The sequence below is a fragment of the Penicillium angulare genome (assembly GCF_028827245.1).
Source record: "Penicillium angulare strain IBT 27051 chromosome Unknown utg000002l_segment0_segment0, whole genome shotgun sequence".
Lineage (NCBI taxonomy): Eukaryota > Fungi > Ascomycota > Eurotiomycetes > Eurotiales > Aspergillaceae > Penicillium > Penicillium angulare.
The window spans coordinates 1,352,116-1,372,996 of NW_026623161.1; the positions used below are offsets into that span (position 1 = coordinate 1,352,116).

General features: G+C 46.4%; 7 protein-coding genes across 7 annotated transcripts; 6 read left to right on the plus strand and 1 right to left on the minus strand.

Moving 5' to 3' along the window:
• Positions 1-2,135: 2,135 nt before the first annotated feature.
• N7478_001973 (uncharacterized protein) lies at positions 2,136-6,285 on the minus strand (the record flags this gene model as incomplete). The annotated part of the gene is made up of 6 exons (XM_056918187.1): positions 2,136-2,222; positions 2,283-2,903; positions 2,960-3,192; positions 3,255-4,233; positions 4,293-4,395; positions 4,913-6,285. The coding sequence occupies 6 exons, from the start codon at positions 6,283-6,285 to the stop codon at positions 2,136-2,138; spliced, it is 3,396 nt and encodes a 1,131-aa protein (XP_056783798.1).
• Positions 6,286-7,604: 1,319 nt separating this feature from the next.
• sly1 (syntaxin-binding protein) lies at positions 7,605-9,896 on the plus strand (the record flags this gene model as incomplete). The annotated part of the gene is made up of 4 exons (XM_056918188.1): positions 7,605-7,641; positions 7,715-7,937; positions 8,001-8,383; positions 8,431-9,896. 4 exons carry the CDS (start codon positions 7,605-7,607, stop codon positions 9,894-9,896), a joined length of 2,109 nt encoding a protein of 702 aa, XP_056783799.1.
• An 892-nt stretch (positions 9,897-10,788) lies between these two features.
• On the plus strand, positions 10,789-11,482 carry N7478_001975 (uncharacterized protein; the record flags this gene model as incomplete). The annotated part of the gene is given in 2 exon segments (XM_056918189.1): positions 10,789-10,845; positions 10,865-11,482. The coding sequence occupies 2 exon segments, from the start codon at positions 10,789-10,791 to the stop codon at positions 11,480-11,482; spliced, it is 675 nt and encodes a 224-aa protein (XP_056783800.1).
• A 1,620-nt stretch (positions 11,483-13,102) lies between these two features.
• Positions 13,103-13,543, plus strand: N7478_001976 (uncharacterized protein; the record flags this gene model as incomplete). Its single annotated transcript, XM_056918190.1, has 1 exon — positions 13,103-13,543. One exon carries the CDS (start codon positions 13,103-13,105, stop codon positions 13,541-13,543), a length of 441 nt encoding a protein of 146 aa, XP_056783801.1.
• Positions 13,544-14,699: 1,156 nt separating this feature from the next.
• On the plus strand, positions 14,700-15,113 carry N7478_001977 (uncharacterized protein; the record flags this gene model as incomplete). The annotated part of the gene is made up of 1 exon (XM_056918191.1): positions 14,700-15,113. One exon carries the CDS (start codon positions 14,700-14,702, stop codon positions 15,111-15,113), a length of 414 nt encoding a protein of 137 aa, XP_056783802.1.
• Positions 15,114-15,920: 807 nt separating this feature from the next.
• On the plus strand, positions 15,921-16,935 carry N7478_001978 (uncharacterized protein; the record flags this gene model as incomplete). The annotated part of the gene is made up of 3 exons (XM_056918192.1): positions 15,921-15,979; positions 16,043-16,328; positions 16,570-16,935. 3 exons carry the CDS (start codon positions 15,921-15,923, stop codon positions 16,933-16,935), a joined length of 711 nt encoding a protein of 236 aa, XP_056783803.1.
• A 504-nt stretch (positions 16,936-17,439) lies between these two features.
• Positions 17,440-19,772, plus strand: N7478_001979 (uncharacterized protein; the record flags this gene model as incomplete). Its single annotated transcript, XM_056918193.1, has 6 exons — positions 17,440-17,712; positions 17,779-17,801; positions 17,872-18,362; positions 18,415-18,789; positions 18,855-19,071; positions 19,124-19,772. The coding sequence occupies 6 exons, from the start codon at positions 17,440-17,442 to the stop codon at positions 19,770-19,772; spliced, it is 2,028 nt and encodes a 675-aa protein (XP_056783804.1).
• Between the last annotated feature and the right edge of the window lie 1,109 nt (positions 19,773-20,881).

Here is a 20,881-nt window from a genome sequence, read left to right on the forward strand (position 1 = left end):
AATCCCCGAAAAACTTTTCAGGACATCAAAATAGCCCACGGTCCCTGCATGATTTCTAAGAAATGTGGAAAATTGGAGGAAGGTCCATGAGAAAATGCCATGCTATACTTTAATTGTACCTTGCAGGTACGTACTCCAATTGCATTACAGCGAATCAATGCATTTCTTGACGTGTAAAGTTTTTTCCTGCAGAAATATCTAGTTCTGAATAATCAATATGTGGGGACTCAAGTGTGTGGGTGGCAACACAAAAGTCCCCGAGCAGTTGCGGCTCGGCCGAATTCCTCGCCGAATGTGGATTGATGGACCCACTGGAATGTGCAAGGAGCATTAAAGCTTGGATTTTGGGAATTTAGATTCCGGCCCTATGGAGTATGAGAGTGAGGCAATAAGGAGTCGATTGCTCCTGTTGTGCCAGGCATTGGAGCTTCGTTCTCAGATATTGGGGACTTACTCGGGTGAAAGGAACGGAGAAATGGGCATCAACTTGGGATTCAGTATATGATCCTTAGCATTTTTTGTGATTTGCTGCAGTTTAAACAGTCATTCTAAGCTAATAATGAACTAGAGTTTTATAACTTGACTTTCTTCATCTGTCAAGCATTGCTTATAAGTAACCAGATTCTATCCTATATCGCCATGGTCCCCTTTTTATTTTTGCAATGCAATGCACATCTCAAACTTGAGCAGAATCACTGCAAATCAAAATGGCGAGCAGACTTCTGATTCGTCTGGACCGGATGTAGGTACATGTATTTCTCGCAAATCGCATTAAACGATCTAAATAATCTACTAAAGTATTCAAATAGCATGGAGCGCTGCAACCGATATAATCTTAGCGGTATATCTAGCTTTCTTAATTTGGAGACTCCAAACGCCTCGAAGAATCAAAATCATCGCATCCTTTCTTATGGGCCTTGGTATAATAGGTGCAGCCTGTGGAATAGGGAAAGCTGCTGAAAGCGGATATCTCCATGGAACCTGTAAGTCATGTATTCATAGCCAATTTTTCTTCTTTGGTTTAGAAATTCACATATTAACATATCTATATTTAGCCCCCTATGTACACACCGGTTGAACGAGTTATGCCGCTGGTTATTTTGAATACTACAGAGATGTGGCTAGTTCAAATCGGTTCAGCAGCCGCTCCGCTATGACCAATTGTTAAGCATTCAAGCGCGAAAAGGAAACCCGCAAGCGGTATCACCGTTGAACCTCTGAAACGTGTCGTTTCTAGACGGGAATCGATGTCTTCTGGTGGTAGGAGGCCAAGATGGAAAGCCAGGATACTTTTTTGGCGCCCGGAGCGATTTGATGACGCACCACTTGAGCGTTCATCATGAACAGGTCTAATTTCTCTTCAGCGAAGTAGAGTCTCAAGTCCGAGTCCCAGAAGGAAATTTGCAAGCTTTCTTACCATTATATGCGCTCTCTATTTTTGAATGGCTCAAGTCGCGGGGTAATTTATAGAAATTCACCGTTCCGTTATTGGTGAGCGGTAACACCGATAGAGCATATACCTACGGAGTCACTATAAACTAGTCTAAGGATTCATTTAAAAATGAGTATTATCTCTTTGAAGTATGATTTCTCCCATTATTGGGATACTCAATCAATAATTGGTTGTAATGTACATGATTCCCGACATTTCCACCATTTCCACCATTTCCACCATGTCCACCATAAGCATGCGCCTTAAAATGATTTCCCAGTGCAGTGAAAACTCTGCAGAATGCATAGAACCATAAGAAAGGAAAAGTTGGCAATGCACACAAAAGAGAAAGGGGTCCGAGATAAAATGATGTGCAACGCCTCTGTGTCCTCGTGTAGACACATGCAAAGAACTTGTTCCGGGAATAAAACACATGAAAAAAAAGACATGAAAAATGCGCCCAATGCTCCCTGCAAGCTAAATGCTGAGTGTCGAGAAAATCGACACGGTTGTACATTAATACAACCTTGCTGTTTGCATTGGGGGCTATGGTCAAAAAGTCAATAAAAAATATCGTTGGACGGCAATGACTTGGGATAAGATGGTACATCAAACGAAAGGGTTGAGAACTGAAGAGGGTATGAGGGATTAGGCGTAGTGTTGGAAGTCAGTGATTTCCGAAATGGATCAGAAGTCAGAATATTCATGTATCGTGGCGGAAAGTGCAATTCTCGCCCTTTCTACATTTTCCTTCCGCCCAGAATTTGCAAGCAACCAATCCATACTTGTACTGTGATGAGAGTTAGCTTTTGTGTGAAGTTTGAAACTGTTTCGAGGATGAGATGCTTACAGGCTTGGGATCATTAGACTTCGTGCGCTTTCCGCGACTCCATGAAGGATCGTATTGACCATCTGACTGATCATTATCACGCACTCGTTTGCGTTCAGGGTCTTCATAGTTATTGTTCCCCGCATTCATTTCTTGTTGACCAACAGGGTACTGATTTTGACCTCCGAATTGCGGAAACATAGCTCCCATATTCATATTCATATTGGGGGCCATTGTGGGCTGGGCCGGGGGTACTTGAGAGAAGGCTCCTGGCTGCAGCTGTTTCATGATTGTGAGAAGGTTTTGGAAGTCGACCGCTGGGGCCAGCGGCTGCGGCTGCGGCTGCGGCTGCGGCTGGGCTGGAGGGGCCTGTGGAGCTTGAGTAGACTGTTGCTGACGAAACATGCTGACTGTGCGTTCAAGATCGGACATCGGCGCCGGCATGGCAGGCTGTGGGACCGGCTGAGGCGGGGGCGTATGCTGTTGCTGGGCCGCGGGGTTCATGAGCTTGAGGAAACCCGCAATGTCGAAAGCTCCAGGAGCTTGGTTAGCTTGGGGCTGGAACTGAAGCTGGGCTTGAGGTTGGATGGTAGCTGCCACAGGGTTGGGGTTCATGGAGTTGAAGTAGCGTTCCTGACGAGACTGCAGGCTTTGGGTTAGTAATTTGCACGGTGAAACTTGTCTTAACAAAGACATACCTTGACAACATCAGGCAACTCTCCAAAAAGAACTACCTCAGGAACAGGCTCATCAACATCCGGAATGGGTGGCTCCTTGGGCGTTGGGGGCACATCAGCTGGGGAGGTGTAGAAAACCATGAGAGTGGTGGATTCGCGATGATCTTGAGCTTCCTTCTCGGGACTTATGGGAATCTCGTTACCACCGCGTTTAATGTAGTTGGACTTCTTCAGCGCGTCAGATTTCGGAATTTCTAAATTGAGATTAGTCAGGTGCATACAGCAGGGCATATTAGGCAGGCGCGGGGGAACTTACCAGACAACTCGTGATAATCGCCGTAACTTGTCTCCCGTAGGCCACCAAGATCGTCTTCCTCCAAATCTTCCAGATCTTTGTGCAGTTTAAGAACACTACCTTCTCCTTTAACATCGCCCACTCCACGCATGGAACCATCACCGGGGCTCAGCTCTTCTTCAGGATCGTGAGTGAACAAGCGGACCTCTGTTAGTGATTCATCTGGTTTCCAGGTAACGCGAAGCTTGCGTCTCTCCTCTTTTCGCAGCCTTGTTTTACGTTCCTCTTCTGTCTCTGGTGGGAGATCCTCGACGGGCTTAGCGACAACGGCTTCTTTAGGTTTACTCAGATCGGCCATAATATCACCGAAGGAAAACGCAGGTTTTGGGGGAGGTGCCTGCGGCTTCTCTTTCTTCTCGGGTGCGACTCTATTCGTACAATCAGCAATTGTGTCTTTTTGAGAAGGTTGACATGAGAGATCAGGATAAACGCACGAAGACTTCGCAGCCGCTCTCTCAGCATTGGTTGTGCCTGGTCGCTTTGAGGCCGAACTCAACGCACTGAACAGACTTGATGGCTTTGGTGCGATGATGTTGGCCCTGGGGCGGGATACTGGCGCGGTGGCTGCCTTGCCATTCTGGGTCCCCTCGGCGGCTCTCTTGACCACACCATTGATTGTGGCGGCGGATTTGCCCGCATCTTTTAGGTTCGATGGAACAACCATGCGCTTAGTAGCAGGGTGGGCATTGCTTTCTCCATCGCGGGGGCGTTTGGCGCCAGCGACCTCAACAGAGGGGGGATCTTTCTGGGCTGGAGATTCCTCTTTAACGGACTTGGCGCTCTCCTGTTTGCGTTTTGTTGAAGCGAGAGCATTATCTAATATTTGTTGCCCTGATTCCTTAATTGCAGGGCCACCTTTCTTAATCAGACGAGGCAGCAGCTTGGCGAGGTTGGTCTTCTGCATTATCTCCTCATCTACAGTCACAAATCGTGCCAATAGCTAGATTTTTAAGTCAATGAACAGTCTCCAAAGAAGTTGGAAGGCATGCAAGATCTTACCTTGAGCATGTTTAATGTCAGTGAACCATCGTAATCGGAAGCTTGGAAGCGATCCGCCAGGAAAGAATAGATGGCTGCAAGTGCCATAGGATGCTCTCCACATCTGAACGAATTGATGAATTAGCAAAGGGATATAACAAAGGCGGGCTTCAGTGTTGCATGGGAAGAAAGAAGCAAGGCTAAATGAAGGGTTGCCAATATCCTGACCCAACGCCTGTACGCCAAGCAGGTTATGCCGCCGGTATTGCTCAGGGACGGTCGCGCATTTTCCAGTTCTAGCAGGTAAATTTAGCGAGCATATCTAGAGAACCCTTATACGGGGTATCTTCAGACTGTTTTTGCTATTATTCATCCACGTAGACTTGACATAAGACACCTTAAGATGCATTGTCATTGGAAACAACTTGCGCTGGGAGGCAACCCTTATTCTAGCCGAATTAAGAGTAACATAAGTCCCGCGACAAAGGGAGTCTACATGGGAGATGCCTTCAATTCTCTCTGAGTGGATGTGTCCATGACAACCATATGCAGGTGCAAAATTGATCAAAATTGTAAAGTGATAAGGGCAGGGCGGGGAAGGGGATGGTAAGGGTAGGGAAATATTGCAAGGGGATATGTACTTCTCAACAATCATGGGGTGGCCCATGTTCAAGGCAGTGATCATTATCTGATCCATAGTTTGACGTTGCAACATCACACCTTTTTTCAACTCCGCGGCTTTCTCGTTGTTGTTATTGTTCTCTGCAAGTTTCATTTCTTGCACTTGATCCTTCCAAGAATCTCGAAGCACTTTGATAATGTCTTTGAACTCCATCAGCCCGCTCTTTACTTTATCTGCTGAAACTACTTTGTTTCGCGGAGACCACACAGCTTGCAGGGTACTATATTCAGCCGCCGCAATAGGTTCGGTCGGACGAACGGCAGGGATTGGAGAAGGTTCAGGAGGTGCTTCAATCTCCAGATCCGATTCATATTCACTGTCGCTTTCTGATTCACCCTTGGCTTTCTTTTGCGTCTTGGCGGTCTTTTTCGCTGTTTGTTTCTTTGCGGCCTTCTTCGACTCGATCACAACTTGAGGAATAGCTAAACCGCTATGACGTGACACCATGAGCCCCGGTTGGCCATGTTGTGGCACACCATGATCGAGGACAGCACCAGGCTGGGCCTCAAGGGAGATGTTGTTTTGAAAGTAGTCAAACATCGGGGCTTCACCTCGATCAAACCCAGATGTGTTTGTATAAAGCAGGTTATTAGGGATCGATTGCTGTTGCGAAGAGTGTGGGTTCGAGTTTAAGAAATTAGGGTCGATGTGAGGGTGCAGTTGTTCGGTAGGGAATTCACTAGAGAGGTCGATAGTGGAGGAAAGCATGTCGGAGGGATAACCGGTGGGGATAGTGAACTGAGATTGAGGGGCAGCCGCCTGAAACTCAGACTGCTGCAGATGTTGCTGAGGGTTGCGGTCGTGGAAGGAGTCTTGTACAGGAGGTAACGATTGAGGCTGCTGGTAGAAATTGTTTTGGAAGGAGTAGGAGGGGAAGGCGGAACTCTCAGATTCTTGGAGGGACCTCGAGTCAAATTGCATTTGGCCATGGGGATATTGGTGGAGCGGCTGCGTGTCCTGAAACTGGGGTGGCGGTACAAATCCCCGTCCCGGTTGGCGCAATGGGTTCTCTTGCCATTGCTGAGGTATCGAGTAGTGATCCAGATTGGGTTCATTTGAAGGAGGCATTTGACTTCGTTGTTGTGGCTGTAAGTGTCGTTGTTGATGTTGATGGGGTTGCGAGTGTGTTTGCTGTCTCTGTTGAGGAGCTGGATAGTTCCATCCAATATCCAATGGCTGATCCTGAGGTTGCTGAGCTTGGGACGGTTGAAGATGTTGATCACCGAATATCGCGTCCAAGGTAGTGTTATTCCAGAACTGAGGCGAGGACCCCTGAGAAGCTCCGGTATGAGACAGACCGGACATCCGGTTCTGCGCCGAAGACCGCTCCATGGTTTCCACTCGCCACAGTTCAAAAGGGACGAAAATTGACTCGCTCTCACTTCACTTTACGTTTTAAAGAGAGCTTGTTGCTCTGTATACGCCCTTTAAGTCACGTGTATAGCTCCTGCAGGAAATGCTACCGCCTGCTTGTTTCGGATCGCGGAAGATTGTTCGACCGGGGTCGGTGGAGGCCAGAAATCTGAGCGATCTGATTGGAGGATGCTGCGTGACGGGCGGTGAGGATTGAGTATTGGGGGCGGGGGCAACAACACCAGATGATAAACTGAAGAGAATAATGACGAATTATCAGGATGCGATCGTCCAACAATCACGTTTTGTACTAACGTTATAATTCCCCAGAACGCGGTACAACAGCTATAACACGGCTGAGTTATAGCCTCGGGTACGGAGAGTACTTTCGTACCTTGATTTTCTCTCTTTTTTAAACAGAAGTAAAGCAGTATTCCAGTCTTAGGTGTTGGGCTTTAGAATGGTGTGTCTGCCTTAGGCAAACAAAAATCCTGCTTGGTGGTGACTCCCTGACCTTTTCTGCACCTTTTAATGATCTCAAAATGACTGGGTACAATCCAGAGAAGGGAAAAAATAGGTATTTGTAAGAAGCCTGGACTTTCAAGGATCCTTTATGGCTACTTTTCGAGACTGAGTTTCTCCTGTGGTCTCTCCTGCACTGTTTGTATCTTGGACCCTGGCTCCAGCCGCAGAGCTTGCACTCTGCTATTTTCTCAGGTGTTTTTTAAGCTTGTTTTCTTTCGATGAGAACAGTCTGGATCAGATACAGGCAGCCTTCTATACCAAGAGCCACTCTAGCATCATAGCCATTTGCTTTACGTAGAAAATGGGGGAATGGGATGGGAAAGGGGGAGAGAATTGGGGGTGATGTGGATGGTAGATGGTGAGGTCTGAGGCGGAAGGGGGAACAAATTACTTCTACAGTAGAGGTGCGGGTAACGATAAAAAAACTGTGTCTGTACGGTATTCCGTGGCATTATTAGCCAGACCCCTGGTATCTTACCGTATTCTCGTATGGGATCTGTAACAATCTACGTACCGACCACAGAGCTGGGGCATGTGATGCGGTGTTTGCTTGGTTTGTTTGATTACCTCATCGCTGGTCGGGCCACGCTTCATGCTTGAACGGGGAAAGCGGGATATCAACAACTGGGAAGACCAGCTCCTCAATCTTCAACCTACGGGCAATTTTATTGTTTTTCTAATTTTAAATTCTCTTTGGAATTCTTCTTACTTATCTTGGAACCCAAAAAATAAGCTCCGAGTGCATTTCTCAAAACTACAGTGCCTGGTCTGCCATGGCGCATCCAATGTCCCTCCGAGACCGACAGGTCGGTATGTGATGCTTGATATTTGCCCCCTCTCCAACGGCTTTACTAGCTTGCGAATTGCTAACCAGTCTTGTAAGCCTCCATTCAAAAACTCTTGAATTTAAATCATGATCCCCACCCCGCAGAGGACTCCAATGACCCCTCCGGCCACGCCAGCTTCGTCTCCCACTCCACCCCGATTTTGAATGAAGATGGTGATCCGATATGGAAAGTGCTGGTGTTCGATAATATGGGCCGTGATGTTATAAGCAGTGTGCTCCGAGTTAATGATCTGCGAGCATGGGGTATTACCATTCATCTGTACGCTACCATGATCTTGAAGCCCCTCGATTCAAAAAACCCCGATCACTAACATGGTCACAGAAACCTCAATTCCCAAAGATACCCTATCCCAGACGTACCTGTCGTTTATTTCGTCGAGCCAAATGAGACGAACATACAGGCAATCACGCACGATCTATCTCATGGTCTTTACTCCCCCGCCCACGTTAATTTCCTATCCTCCGTGCCTCGGCCCCTCCTCGAGGATTTTGCATCCCAAATAGCCACATCCGGTGCCTCTGAACATGTCGCCCAGGTTTTTGATCAATACCTCAATTTCATCGTGGCAGAGCCTGATTTGTTCAGCTTGGGCATGGGAAACAATGCATACTACAAGATCAACAGCCCGAAAACGACTGATGAGGATCTTGATTCGATTGTCGATAAGGTTGTCAGTGGCTTATTTAGCGTCAGCGTTACAATGGGTATGTAATCCTTCACAGGTGTATAAAAACCCCAGCTAACAGAATAGGTTCAATTCCTGTCATTCGATGCCCTAAAGGCGGTGCAGCAGAGCTGATCGCCACGAAGCTTGACCGAAAACTACGGGATCACATTTTGAACTCGAAAGACAACCTCTTCTCAGGCAACCAGCGCAGTTTGCCAGGAGTTCCTTCCTCGCGTCCCGTATTGATCATCATGGACCGAAATGTCGACTTGGTGCCTATGCTTTCGCACTCATGGACATACCAGTCTCTGGTGCAGGACGTGCTACAGATGCGCCTGAATCGTATCACCTTGGATGCCGACGAGCAGGACTCTGGCAAGGGTGGTAAGAAGTCATATGACTTGAATAGCAATGATTTCTTCTGGCTGCGAAATGCTGGAGCACCATTCCCCCAAGTTGCCGAAGACATTGATGCTGAATTGACACGATACAAGGAGGATGCAAATGACATCACGAAAAAGACTGGCGCTTCCTCTATCGAGGATCTTCAGAACGACACCAGCGCCTCTGCGCAACATCTCAAGGCTGCGATCACTTTACTCCCGGAATTGCGTGAACGCAAGGCAGTTCTCGATATGCACATGAACATCGCCACCGCTTTGTTAAAGGGTATCAAAGACCGCCAGCTAGACAACTTCTTTGAGCTGGAAGAAAACATCACCAAACAAACAAAGGCACAGCTATTGGAACTGATTAATGACCCAGCCAAGGGCAGTAATTCGATGGATAAGCTCCGTATCTTCATCATCTGGTTCCTCAGCACAGAAACCGAGCTTAACCGCACAGAGATGACACAATTCGAAGAGGCCTTAACAAATGCCGGTGTTTCAGACATTACTCCTCTCGCTTACGTTCGACAAGTCCGCGAAATCACCCGTATGACCATGATGACAACCGCCGCTCCAGAGCAGCAATCCTCTGATCTCTTCCGCGGCTTCTCCTCACTCTCCAATCGTCTAACCGACCGTATCACCTCTGGTGCTCTTGGTGCCAACTTCGACTCTCTTATCTCCGGCGTCAAGAACTTCCTCCCCGCAAACAAAGATCTTACTGTAACAAAGATCACCGAGTCCATAATGGACCCAACCGCAGCATCCAGTTCTGCTATTGCCAAGACAGAAAACTACCTCTACTTCGACCCACGCAGCGCAAACGCTCGAGGTGCCATGCCCCCGGCTTCCGCTTCCCGAAACCAACAAATGCCCGGTTCAATGGGTGCTTCTGGCCCTGGAACCGGTGCCACATTTGGCCAACGGCGTCAAGCCTTCAACGAGGCTATTGTTTTCACTGTCGGTGGTGGCAGTATGGATGAGTATGGTAACTTGCAGGATTGGGTTAAGCGAACGAGTGGCCAGCAGAATCCTGATGGTACCCCTGTGACCAACCGCCCACCTGTTGCTCGGCGCAGAGTCGTATACGGAAGTACAGACTTGATGAATGCAAGCGAATTCCTGACAGATTCCTTGGTCCCATTGGGCCAGGAAAGTTAAATACGCCTACTCCTTTTTGATGACACTTAGCTAGATAATGGGATCGATTGGACGGGTTGTAAAACATATTTTTAATTCAAGGCTTTATCAGCGAACTCTATCCTTTTGTGGTTTAGGTAGCTTCACAACATGATTCAGGCCCAATTTTACTAGTAGAAGAGGCTAGACTGACAATACCACCTATATGCCGGAATCCACAATACACCTCGCACATGCATGAGTAGTGATATCCACTCCACATGGCGCAATGCATTTCCCCCAAAAGTTCAGTGATGATTGTTGTAAGTCAACTAAGCCTTTCTTGTGATCGGCATCCCCGAAAGCTGTGAACTTAATTTCAAAACTCAGTTTCAAAGCCCTGTGCGCTCTGAACATGAATACCATGAGAGAAATAAGGTTTGTCCTTTCTTGATATAGAATTGTAAGATTATAGCTTTCGCTAAAGTCACCCAGTGTTTAAATGCTAGTAGCGCGGGGGTATATATCGACTAGTCTCTTTGAAGAACATTGCCAAGTAGGTTGGATGCTGAAGTTCGCCCGGGCTTTTATCTACGTACAAGTCGGTAGTAATAGCCGACAACCTTGGAAAAGGTCATCATTAGGAATATATCCATCAATTCAATTGGTTTGAGGGGGGGTTCACTAGTAGCCGATGCATGTATACGGATGGCTTAGTGTCAGCGTTAAGATATGCAACCTTATATGTATGTCTATAGGCATATTGGTTCAGCCAGCCACTACGTCGAACTTGAAATGATGACACGGAATATACGCCTCAAAACATACTCAATTGGATGGACTGGCTGAGGTCTAATCCTCGGCCTTTTACTCCTGGAATTTAATACTCTCACTACTACACGGACAATGCCACGAATGAATAGCACTTTCCTCAATGGCATGGGAAATTCGGAATCTTATCCAGTCCCGGGTACCGAGGTCTAAGCTACTAGTACTACTATATAAACCAGCTTCTCTGTCTGATCACTTTCAAGTTGCACTTACAATTCACATCTCTTCCAGATCTGAACCCAACCGATTTGGTTTATTCTCAAACAGAAATACCTTCACACGAATTTTCCTTCAATCCATCAAATTTGTCTGACTCCGTTGCGGATATCTTCGCTTCCATCCTCGCTCCAAAGACTATTGAGGTTCAGGTTGCCGATCACAATAGCATCCACCCAAGAATCTATCTCCCCAAGCCCGACGCAAACAAGATCGTCAGACAGACCACAACTCCTGTTGGCTCCTATTTCTCCCTTTTCCGAGTCACTGAACTAGTATCAGTTGAATGGACAAAAGAAGGCAGTCTTGAAAACGAGAGCTATGCCATCAAAATAGAAAAACGGCCTATTCAAACTGGCTTGACAGTCACCAGTGGCAAGGCAAACGCGGACAGTGTCTCCGGCAGCTCAAGTTTTGCAGGCTGGGAGTTCTCATACTCTGCGGACGGAAAGAAGGAGACAAAGGCCTTCAATATCGTCGAGACCTCATCTGTGCAGACTAAGGAAGTTGAATCTGAGGTTCCTCCTCACTCCAGTGTCTTCGTCTACAGGAAGAAATTTACTTTCCGGTGCAAAGCTTGAATTGGTTTTGGTGGAGACAGGACCACTTCTCAGACGCTTCTCTATGTGTCTGGCGCAAATAATATTCTGCTTAAGGGTGAATACGAAATTAGCATCATCTCCTTTGATCAGGTTGTTACCGGAAATGAATTATTGGGAGAGGGATTCATTGGTACTGAGCTCCCTGTGAACTGCAATGGCCCAGTCGCGCACTTAGGACCATACTCATCTGTTCATCCCGTCTTAAATGCCCTATCCATATATTATCCTTGGCTGCCTGTGGTATAGATCAATTATAGGACAGTGGCAAGGAATTGGAGATTGGCAAGCAAAACTTCAAGTCACAAGTGAAAAAGATTGATCGAAAATCTTTACATCTCTTCAATCCATCATCTTTCTTTTTTTTTATATTTGATTTATCAATTGACAGAATGAAGAAGGTCGCGCAATTAAACATATTCCAAGGTTCCAAGGCTCGTATCTGTAGACACATATCTCTGTAGAAAATATCATGCGGTCTGATATCCTTCTATTAGCAGGGTGTGGTGTGCAGCGCATGTTATTGGATCCATAGTACCTGTAAGCAATGAATCATGCTAAGAGCTATTTACATCCGATTTTAGGGTGTGCAATTCAAGTTATCACGCCAAGGATAATTTTGGCACGGTGGACGCATTAACTACCGGCTTTAAGCGCAATCAGTGTATTAATTCGCTTTTTATATTACATTGAGAAGCTTTTTTCGCTATCGACTGTAAACTGGGCCATTTGAGTGAAACGAGCGGTTCCAATCAACCGGACAGAAGCGCTACCAGGATACGAGCTTAGGAGACCAATCGCCAGATTCTTTAACTCGCGCGCCACTTCTTTGAACCTTAAGACTTAACTAGCTCCGTGAGTGAGCACATTGGTTTATGGCAACGAGTGGCGAGAGTCAACTATATCCCTCAGTGTTCTGGGCCAATACTCCACGCTCCACACGCGCCACCACGATGATAAGTACGAGAACTGCCAGTGTATGGAAGTATGAGAGATTCTCAGACTTAGTCAATTACGAGACTAGCTTCTGACAATTATCTTACGAGAGGTAACGCGAATTATTGAAGTGAAGTCTGCTCGGACATGACTGGATAAGACTTTACATCCATAGACTGTTTTGGGGGAGGTTTGTGTTGATTTCCATATATTATACAGATGTGCACTTGTATACTATACGAGTTTCTATTTTTGAGCATATTTTCTCTTAAGGTCTCTTCACGCTATTTCCTGTAAATATTTTGAATGGTGCTCAAAAGGGTCGTCTGCCCAAAGTTGTTTTATGGACCTGACATCATTCGCCTCCTCAGGCAAGGTACAAACTTTGGAACTCTATATTCGACTGATCAATAACATTAGACTTCAACTCCATGCGTTCATTCTTCTATTTAGTTGATATCGCCTCATCGTTGGCGACTATGAGAGATCCAGTAAAATGTGATGTCATGAGAATATCATCGCCATTTCAAAGCGCCACAGAAAGATTTATAAATGAAAGCTACCCACCACACTCCATTTGTTTCAGTCCATTAGTACACTTGACACAATCTATAATCTTATTTTGAAGTTTATTTCAGTTCGGCACGAACTTAGCCAACATCCACAATGAGTGACCGATCTTACGCAGACTCTGGCTACCCCAACGACTACGAGCCAGACGCTACATACGACACCCTTGGAACAAATTATGAATCGACAGGCACAACATACGATCTAACAGGCTATGGCGGTTATGGGAATACAGCATCCCGCTACTCCTTGGCTGCCAGTGGCGTTGATACCAATGCCAGTGACCTAGCATACGATGTCAATACATATGATACTGGATATGGCACCACAGCCTACGATCCAAGCACTGGAGCCTATGATCAGCACCTCGATTATAGCACTGGAGATGCACGACGACATCATCGCGAGCGACTCAGTTCCACTGGAACATATCGACACCGGGATGTTGATCGCCGGGATGATGGAACTACCCATGTCCATCGCGAATACATGAATCCTAATACCGGCACCAATTACCACCGCGACTATGAGCGATGAATTAAAGCGATGAAAGTTGAGGGCTTTGGATTTGATTCCAAGTTTCTCGCGAAGAGACATGAGTCATGACTACAAAGGAAATATTTTATAAAAAATTGAAAATATATAAAAGGCTTTAAGCCAAAGGGAAAAAAAATGTTGAATAAACAATTTGTAATATTATTCTGCTTATGGGATGGATTTTGAATTCAATGTAATAATCAAACACATTCTTTCAATCATTGTCACTAAATTAGAATTCCTTACAAGCAAGCGACTAGTTCTCAAAGCCCTCCTTTACATGGTGTTTCATCCAATACCCAGCCTTTGTAAAACTCTTAGAAGGCTGTCAGCCATAACCAAGTATGAGCTTTCGAAGTCTTTGATATCCAGGCCCTATTCTCCTCGATAAAGAACCGAATTCAATTCCTAGTACACTGCATTTTGATACAAACTTCGAAAAATCCTACTTAGCTTTTTCCAACTACCACAACACCTTTCAAACGTGATAGGAATGTTACATCAGGCTCGGCGATGAAGGAACATTGATTTATCTTTGTCTAACATTACTTGGTCTGGGTCTTCGAGATATAAAAGCACACTCGAAGGAGAAGGCAAAACTACGAAATATTCAGTATAGAGGAGTAAGCCATATTATTCACACGATGTAAGAATTCAAACAAAAAACAAAACAGTTGAAGGACAGGGCGGGGAACAGGGCCATAAATATTTACAAAGGTACTAAACATCGGGTAAAGGGACGAAGATCTCGCAGAGAACAATCTGAACCTCATGTTCGGGAGCCTACCGATGCTGAGTTGGAGGCGTCGGCTGCTACTGCTGATAGGGATTCTTCTCTTGAGAGGGCTACCGCTGCTGAGGAGGCTGCCGCTGCTGCGAGGGCTGCGAGGGCTGCTGCTGAGAATGCTCAAGCTATTGCTATCGGTGATGCAGTAAAGAAACGAAAATCCGATCGAGAGCGAGTCACTGGCTCCGTTGATCCTACCTCTATATCATCAAAGCAACGAAAACTCGATAGAAAACGAGGCACTGACGCCACACAAAATCCGATAGAAAACAGGCTACTCGCCCTGCTGGCCCTGCTTCTACTGGTGGCGGTGCTAATGGCATTATTACTAACGCTATTAACACCACTTCTAATCAAAGGTCTGCTGCTATGGCGGACGCTGCTGTAAGAGCTGCTAAAAGGGCTGCTGAAGCTCAGAATGTTACTGAAGCTGAAAGAGCTAACGCTGCTGAGGAGCTTGACGCTGCTAAGAATGCTGCTGAGGGTGTGAGGGCTATAGCCGCTGCTAAAAAGGCCGCTGCTGAGAAGGCCGCTGCTGAGAAGGCCGCTGCTGAGAAGGCCGCTGCTGAGAAGGCCGCTGCTGAGAAGGCCGCTGCTGAAAAGTTTGCCGCTAACAATGCTGCTGCTAGGGAGGCTGCCGCTGCTATGAATAGTCCTTTGGGGGATGCTGTTGCTAAGCTTATTGCTGATAGGGACGCTGCTGCCAAAGCCGCTGATGCGGATGTTATTTTGGGGAAGGCTGTTTCTACGCTGTTTCTACGCTGTTTCCAGGCTTGTTTCTGATGGGAATCCTGCTACTACGGATGCTGCTTTTGGGAATGCTGTTGCTAAGCTTGTTGCTGATAGGGACGATGCTGTTAAAGCCGCTGCCGCTGTCGATCTTACTGCAACACCAGAAGATATCACACAGATACAATCACAGTCATCTCGACTACAACCGGGCTTACAAGAAGGGTACCAATATCAGCCCTTTGAAAGACTACCAAATGGGCAGTTCCGTGCATTTTCATGGGAAGATCTACCATCTTGGGCGACACTACCAACTTGGACGTCATCTGAACAAACACCATCTGGGACGACAGATCAAAGTCTACGATTTGGGGTTCCACTAGAAAATTCCCGATATAGACAAATGGCGCTACAGGAAGAGGCGATTCGAGGTGTTGAAACTGCAGGTAGGCGTCAAGCTGATGAGGCTACAAGAAATATTCAGTCTAGGATGCCTTTAAAAACGGCCGTTTACGCGACATTTGAAGAACTAGAGTCAGATCTTTAGATAGACTTTTCTTTCCTGGATCATCTAAGTTCCAGTTCTTTGCTGGATGATCTAAGTTCCATCAAAACACCACCCGTCAGGCTACCAAAGAAAGACCTTGGCCCGGACAGGCCAGATGAAGAAGAAATTATAGATGCGCAATATCTTTCGGATGGCTGGGGTCACAGGGAACCTGACCTTGACCTTGACCCTGAGTAAGTCGAATCAATGAAGACGATAAGATTCCTTCGTTCAGAATGTTGGAGTTGCTAACGAATCCCAGAGATTGTGATGCACAGATTGATAGATGCGATGAAAGGATCCGAAAAAGAAAAATGAACTGGATATCTGAGGCCCGCAAAAAAGGGATGGTTGAAAAAAGGGAACGACGCGAGTATGTTGACTACATTTCTAAGTTTATTGTAGATTTCCAATACTGACTTCTTTTTCTTACTAGAAAAGCGATGACACAGTATCCCGACCTGGACTGGGATGTAATTGGAAGGATTAGCCAGCTCGGAATAATACGAAATTTGTTGAACAAGAAGAGCGACGCTGATGATCGAGAAAATGTGGAGGCTGTTATCAAAGCATATAAAGAGCAGACTTTAAAGTGGCACCCACACCTGGTGACCTACTGGGCGAATGGGGAGCAGATATGTAAACCGCGACCTTTTGATTGGGATGAGTTTGATCTTATTCACGACCATTATAATGGGCATATCGCTTTTTGGATTGAACCAGTATGTTACTAGCCGTAAATCCTGGGTTTGAGATCAAATTTAGCTAACCTATCGATGCAATTCTAGGTACATGCACTTAAAGGACCTGTAATTTGTTAATCCGATGTAGTTCAAGGTCATAAATCTATTGGTGGCACGATATATGTGAGTCACCCAGTTTCAAGTTAATAGCATATCTTTTTGTTGCCGTTTTCCTTGGTACGGCGAGCCAGAATAGATGCTAACATCAATTGGATTCCAGATGGATCTCCATCTGAGACTAGACTCGAATCATCCGCCCATGAAATTTGAATTTGTTGACGACACTGGTGCTGAAATGATGTCTATTTTCGAGGACGATGTAAACAATCTACGTCTATGGTCTCGGAGACAAGGCCAGAGGGGTCTCCCCCAAGGGCCACGTAATTGTGGTTATGTAGTTGCGCGCCATGCTGATGGATCATCAGAAAGTGTTCCAGTCGTAGCCATCAGGCCTAATATTCTGGCTGGTGATCCGCCTCGATGGCTTGTGGGGGCCGCATTTCCAAGGGAGTGGCCCAGGGTCCCATGTATAGTCAGACCAGCAAGTCAGCGACAACGCGGTGCTAGTAGACTTCTTGGTCCATGATTGAGGACATATCTATATACAGCCACGGCCCCAGATGGCGAGTGCGGGCTCTTGGTATCAGATGGAAAAGATGGACTGGCAGGTGCCTTGCCAAGCATCAATCTCGAGGTATTTCAGCCTAGTCCACTAACTAGTGGTGGCTGGGCAGGAGTTGCGAATATTCCTCGAAGCCCTTAGCCAATGAATAGAATGGTTCCTTCATTTATATAGCAGTTTGATTTCTAGCCGATGATTAATATACTCTGGTCCTCTTCTTCTCTGTTGAATCAGAACAACTTCATATTAGTTACTAGTATGTAGTGTACTATGTTGTAGTCAGGACGATCCCGAGGCACACTTGTTTGATGCCTGAGGCATCAAGCTAACAAGGCTCCACTGTATCGTCACTGGCCCAAGTTCAACGTCTGCAACAGTCCCCCCTCGGGCGCCAAAATCCTGTGCAGCCAACTCGATGTTGAGCTGAAACGTGCCTCTACCCGCCCGTCTTCTCATGTTCCCGTAATCATGTCCCGGAGGACGTTGGGTGGAGGTCGTGTTCTAGGCACTCCGACCGCGCTTTCATCAGCCCCGTCCCCGTCCCCGCAACCGAAGCCAAGAGTGCTCTCTCCAACCGCTAGCAGCGTGTCCCTGAGCTCGCAGACATCTGCCTCGCAATTCTCATCGGAAACACAAGATCTTACCTCACGCATCTCTCTCGAGAATGGCGACACATCTATTTCAGCGGCCCCGGCCGCTCCCGGAGCTCAGCTCTCATGTCCGATTTGCAACGAAGAGATGGTATGTCCAGCACCTCCCAGTAAAATTGTGGAAGCTTCGCGTGTACTAACATTGACTATTTGACAGGTCACACTACTCCAGCTCAACAGGTACATATCAACCTCCTACTTTATCGCCTGCGAACATAATAAACAACCGGAACTAACCATCTCCTTATAGACATCTCGACGATCTACACCAGAACCTCGAAGACGACCGACAGGATGAAGTGAAGGATTGGTTTAGGGTTCAGATGGAGAAGGCAAGAAAGTTTCAACCTCTTGCTGTGCTGAACCAGAAGCTAAAGGGCCTCGACGTGTTCGAGTCGAACGAAAACAACTCCGCTCCAATTGCCAGCCGCCCTCTACCTACACACGCCGGCCCGTCCGAGATTACCCCTAAACTCCTCGATCCTGAAGACCTCATCACAAGGGAACATTGGCAGATTAGCAATCTTTACGAAACATGTCTGGAGCCCTCCTGCGGCAAACGACTGAGCGGCACCAATGGTTGTGTCAACTGTCGGAAATGCGGAAAGCTGTTCTGCGAGGAGCATACTATGTATCAAATGAAGCTTTCTCGTTCCGCCCAGCATGAACCAGTGAGGGGAATCTGGGCACGGGTTTGCGAGACTTGTTACAAGTCGAGGGAAGGCTACAATAATCATAATGGTATGCGCATGTTTAACGACCTGGATCTGTACATTAAACTTACAAGCAGCAGGAGCCACTCGAGATCAATCATCGGCATTCAAGAATATCAGAAAGCAAACGGTGGATAAAGCTCTTCTTGAGGTTTCGCGGCTCGAAAAACGGTTGACACGGCTTACGCAACTCCTCGCCAGTCTACCACCGGACCAAATACAGCCCAGTGCAGCCAAATTATTCTCCCTGTCCTGGCAGAACGATCAGCGAAAAGCCGTCGAGCAGACTATCGTGAGCTGGCAGGATGATGCGAGTGTCGTTCGGTGCCCTTTCTGTCTACAGGAATTCTCGGGCTACACTTTTCGCCGACATCATTGTAGAACCTGTGGCCGCGTCGTTTGCGGTGACCCCAATACGGGTTGTTCAAGTGAAGTTGGGCTAACCATTCCCCTCTGTAAGTGCTCCCGAGTATCTTTCTTTTTCACTGCCTGGAAAAAGAACTTCACTAATCCTCCACAGCGCAAAACACCTCAGAAAAGGCACCCGCAGGTGAACTGATCGATGTGGATGTGCGACTTTGCAAAGACTGCAAGAGTACCTTGTTCGATCGCCGAGACTTTCAAGCAGACATTACACAAAAGCCACCCGATGTCAGAGCGTATGAGAACCTGGCTCAATTTGAGAGAGGCATTCGTCTTCATCTACCAAAGTTTCAGAAACTTCTTACTGCTCTACAGTACGTATAATTACACCACTCTGCTTGGAAACTCACAATAACCCCGTAATAGAGATCCAAAACGACCACCAACTCCGGCACAACTTGCAGATGCAACGAAGATTCACAAGCGACTCATGGTTTCATTTCAAAAATATAATGCTGCAGCCCGGCGCATCAAAGATCTGCGCACCAATTCCCCAACACAACTCCGCCTCCAGAAAGCAATATATCAACAAGCCAGCAATTTCCTCCATCTCCACATGCTACCTCTGAGATCCCTTCCCGAGATCCTGAAAAACGCTTCTCCGTCGAGAGACCGTATACCAAGCCGAATGGCATCACCAAGCACCCCAGTCAACGGTTCACTATCCGGCAACAGGCCACAAAGCTCCGCGCTTGCATCTATTAAATATAACGAACGCACCGGTGCCAGCCGTAGCACCAGTAGTCTTACAAGCGACACCAGCAGCGCTGTGTCCGCACTAGAAGCAGAGGAAAAATCCCTGCGAGAGCGACTCATCGTTCTGGAAGAACAAAAGTTCTTCGTATCAGAAATGATCGCCGATGCGAATCGCCGACGCAAATTCGACGAAGTCAGTAGTCTCGCTGTGAATGTCGAAGACTTGAGCCGCGAGATTGACCGAGTCAATGGTATGCTTGCTGGGCTTGATTTTGAGGGTGTCTACACTAGTGGGAGTAACTTGCAGGTCGCCGGGTAAGAGTTGGGAAGCGACCCGTATTCATTTCCAAGTAGCATATACCGATGCATGGCGTCTTGTTGATTTGCCCTTTATTTTGTTAATTGGTTTGCTGTGCCTAGCTTCTCCCATTCTTGATATTCTGACAGGCGTTCTCGAGCACCTATGATATGCATGGCATCGGGCGTTGAAGCAATAATATAATTCAAATGGTTTTATCCTTGTATAAATGCAAATGAGATCTATCATTTATCATACAACATGTAATTCCATTCAGGGTTTCAGTGCCCTCAACGCGCGAGTAATGTGACGAGGACCTCTTACCTAGACGACCCTAGCATACATAAGTATTTTGGAGTTAAACAAAGAACAAAGTTAACAAAGAATAAGCTTTAAATGTTTTATTCCACAGTTCCCAGAAAAAGAAGAAAATGCAGAATAAATTGGCACCTTCAATATTATTAGATGCAGCAAAAAAGAAAGGATGCAAAAAAGATATCTCAGGTTATTTTTAGGAATAGCCGAACGCGGGGGTCGAACCCGCAACCTTGAGATTAAGAGTCTCACGCTCTACCGATTGAGCTAGCCCGGCAGGGCTTGTTGAAGGCCGAGCGAATTGTGACATGATAAACCGAAGTAGCAAAAAGCTACTTGCCGCACCTTGTCCACGCATTTAGTGCCTCCGCATTAATCGGCCTCAATGTCTCTAGTTCTCTTTCCACGCTTCATTGTTTTTATTCTCTTTGAATACCTTATATATCACGTATTTTTGGCTCCTACAGCACATTTCCATGTTCTTGATGCCCTTTTACCTGTAAATATTGACTTTCAAAGGATTTGTTGTTTTGCTTCTGTTTTTTCTTGTTATAGTTCCATGTTCGGAGATATATATCGATGCACATTAATTCCCAAGCGTTTTAAAAAAAAAAAAAAATTTTAATATTTTTCTTTTCACACCTATAGATATCACTCGATTCCAGAAAGGTCTCAATTGTGTAGAATTACCGTCAGTGTAACTCTACCATGGGTACTTTCCCAACCTTGAATACCTACCAGAGACAAAGCGCGATAATGGACATCGCTCGGCCGTGAACCCCACCAAACATCTACATAGTGCTATTTTATGGAGA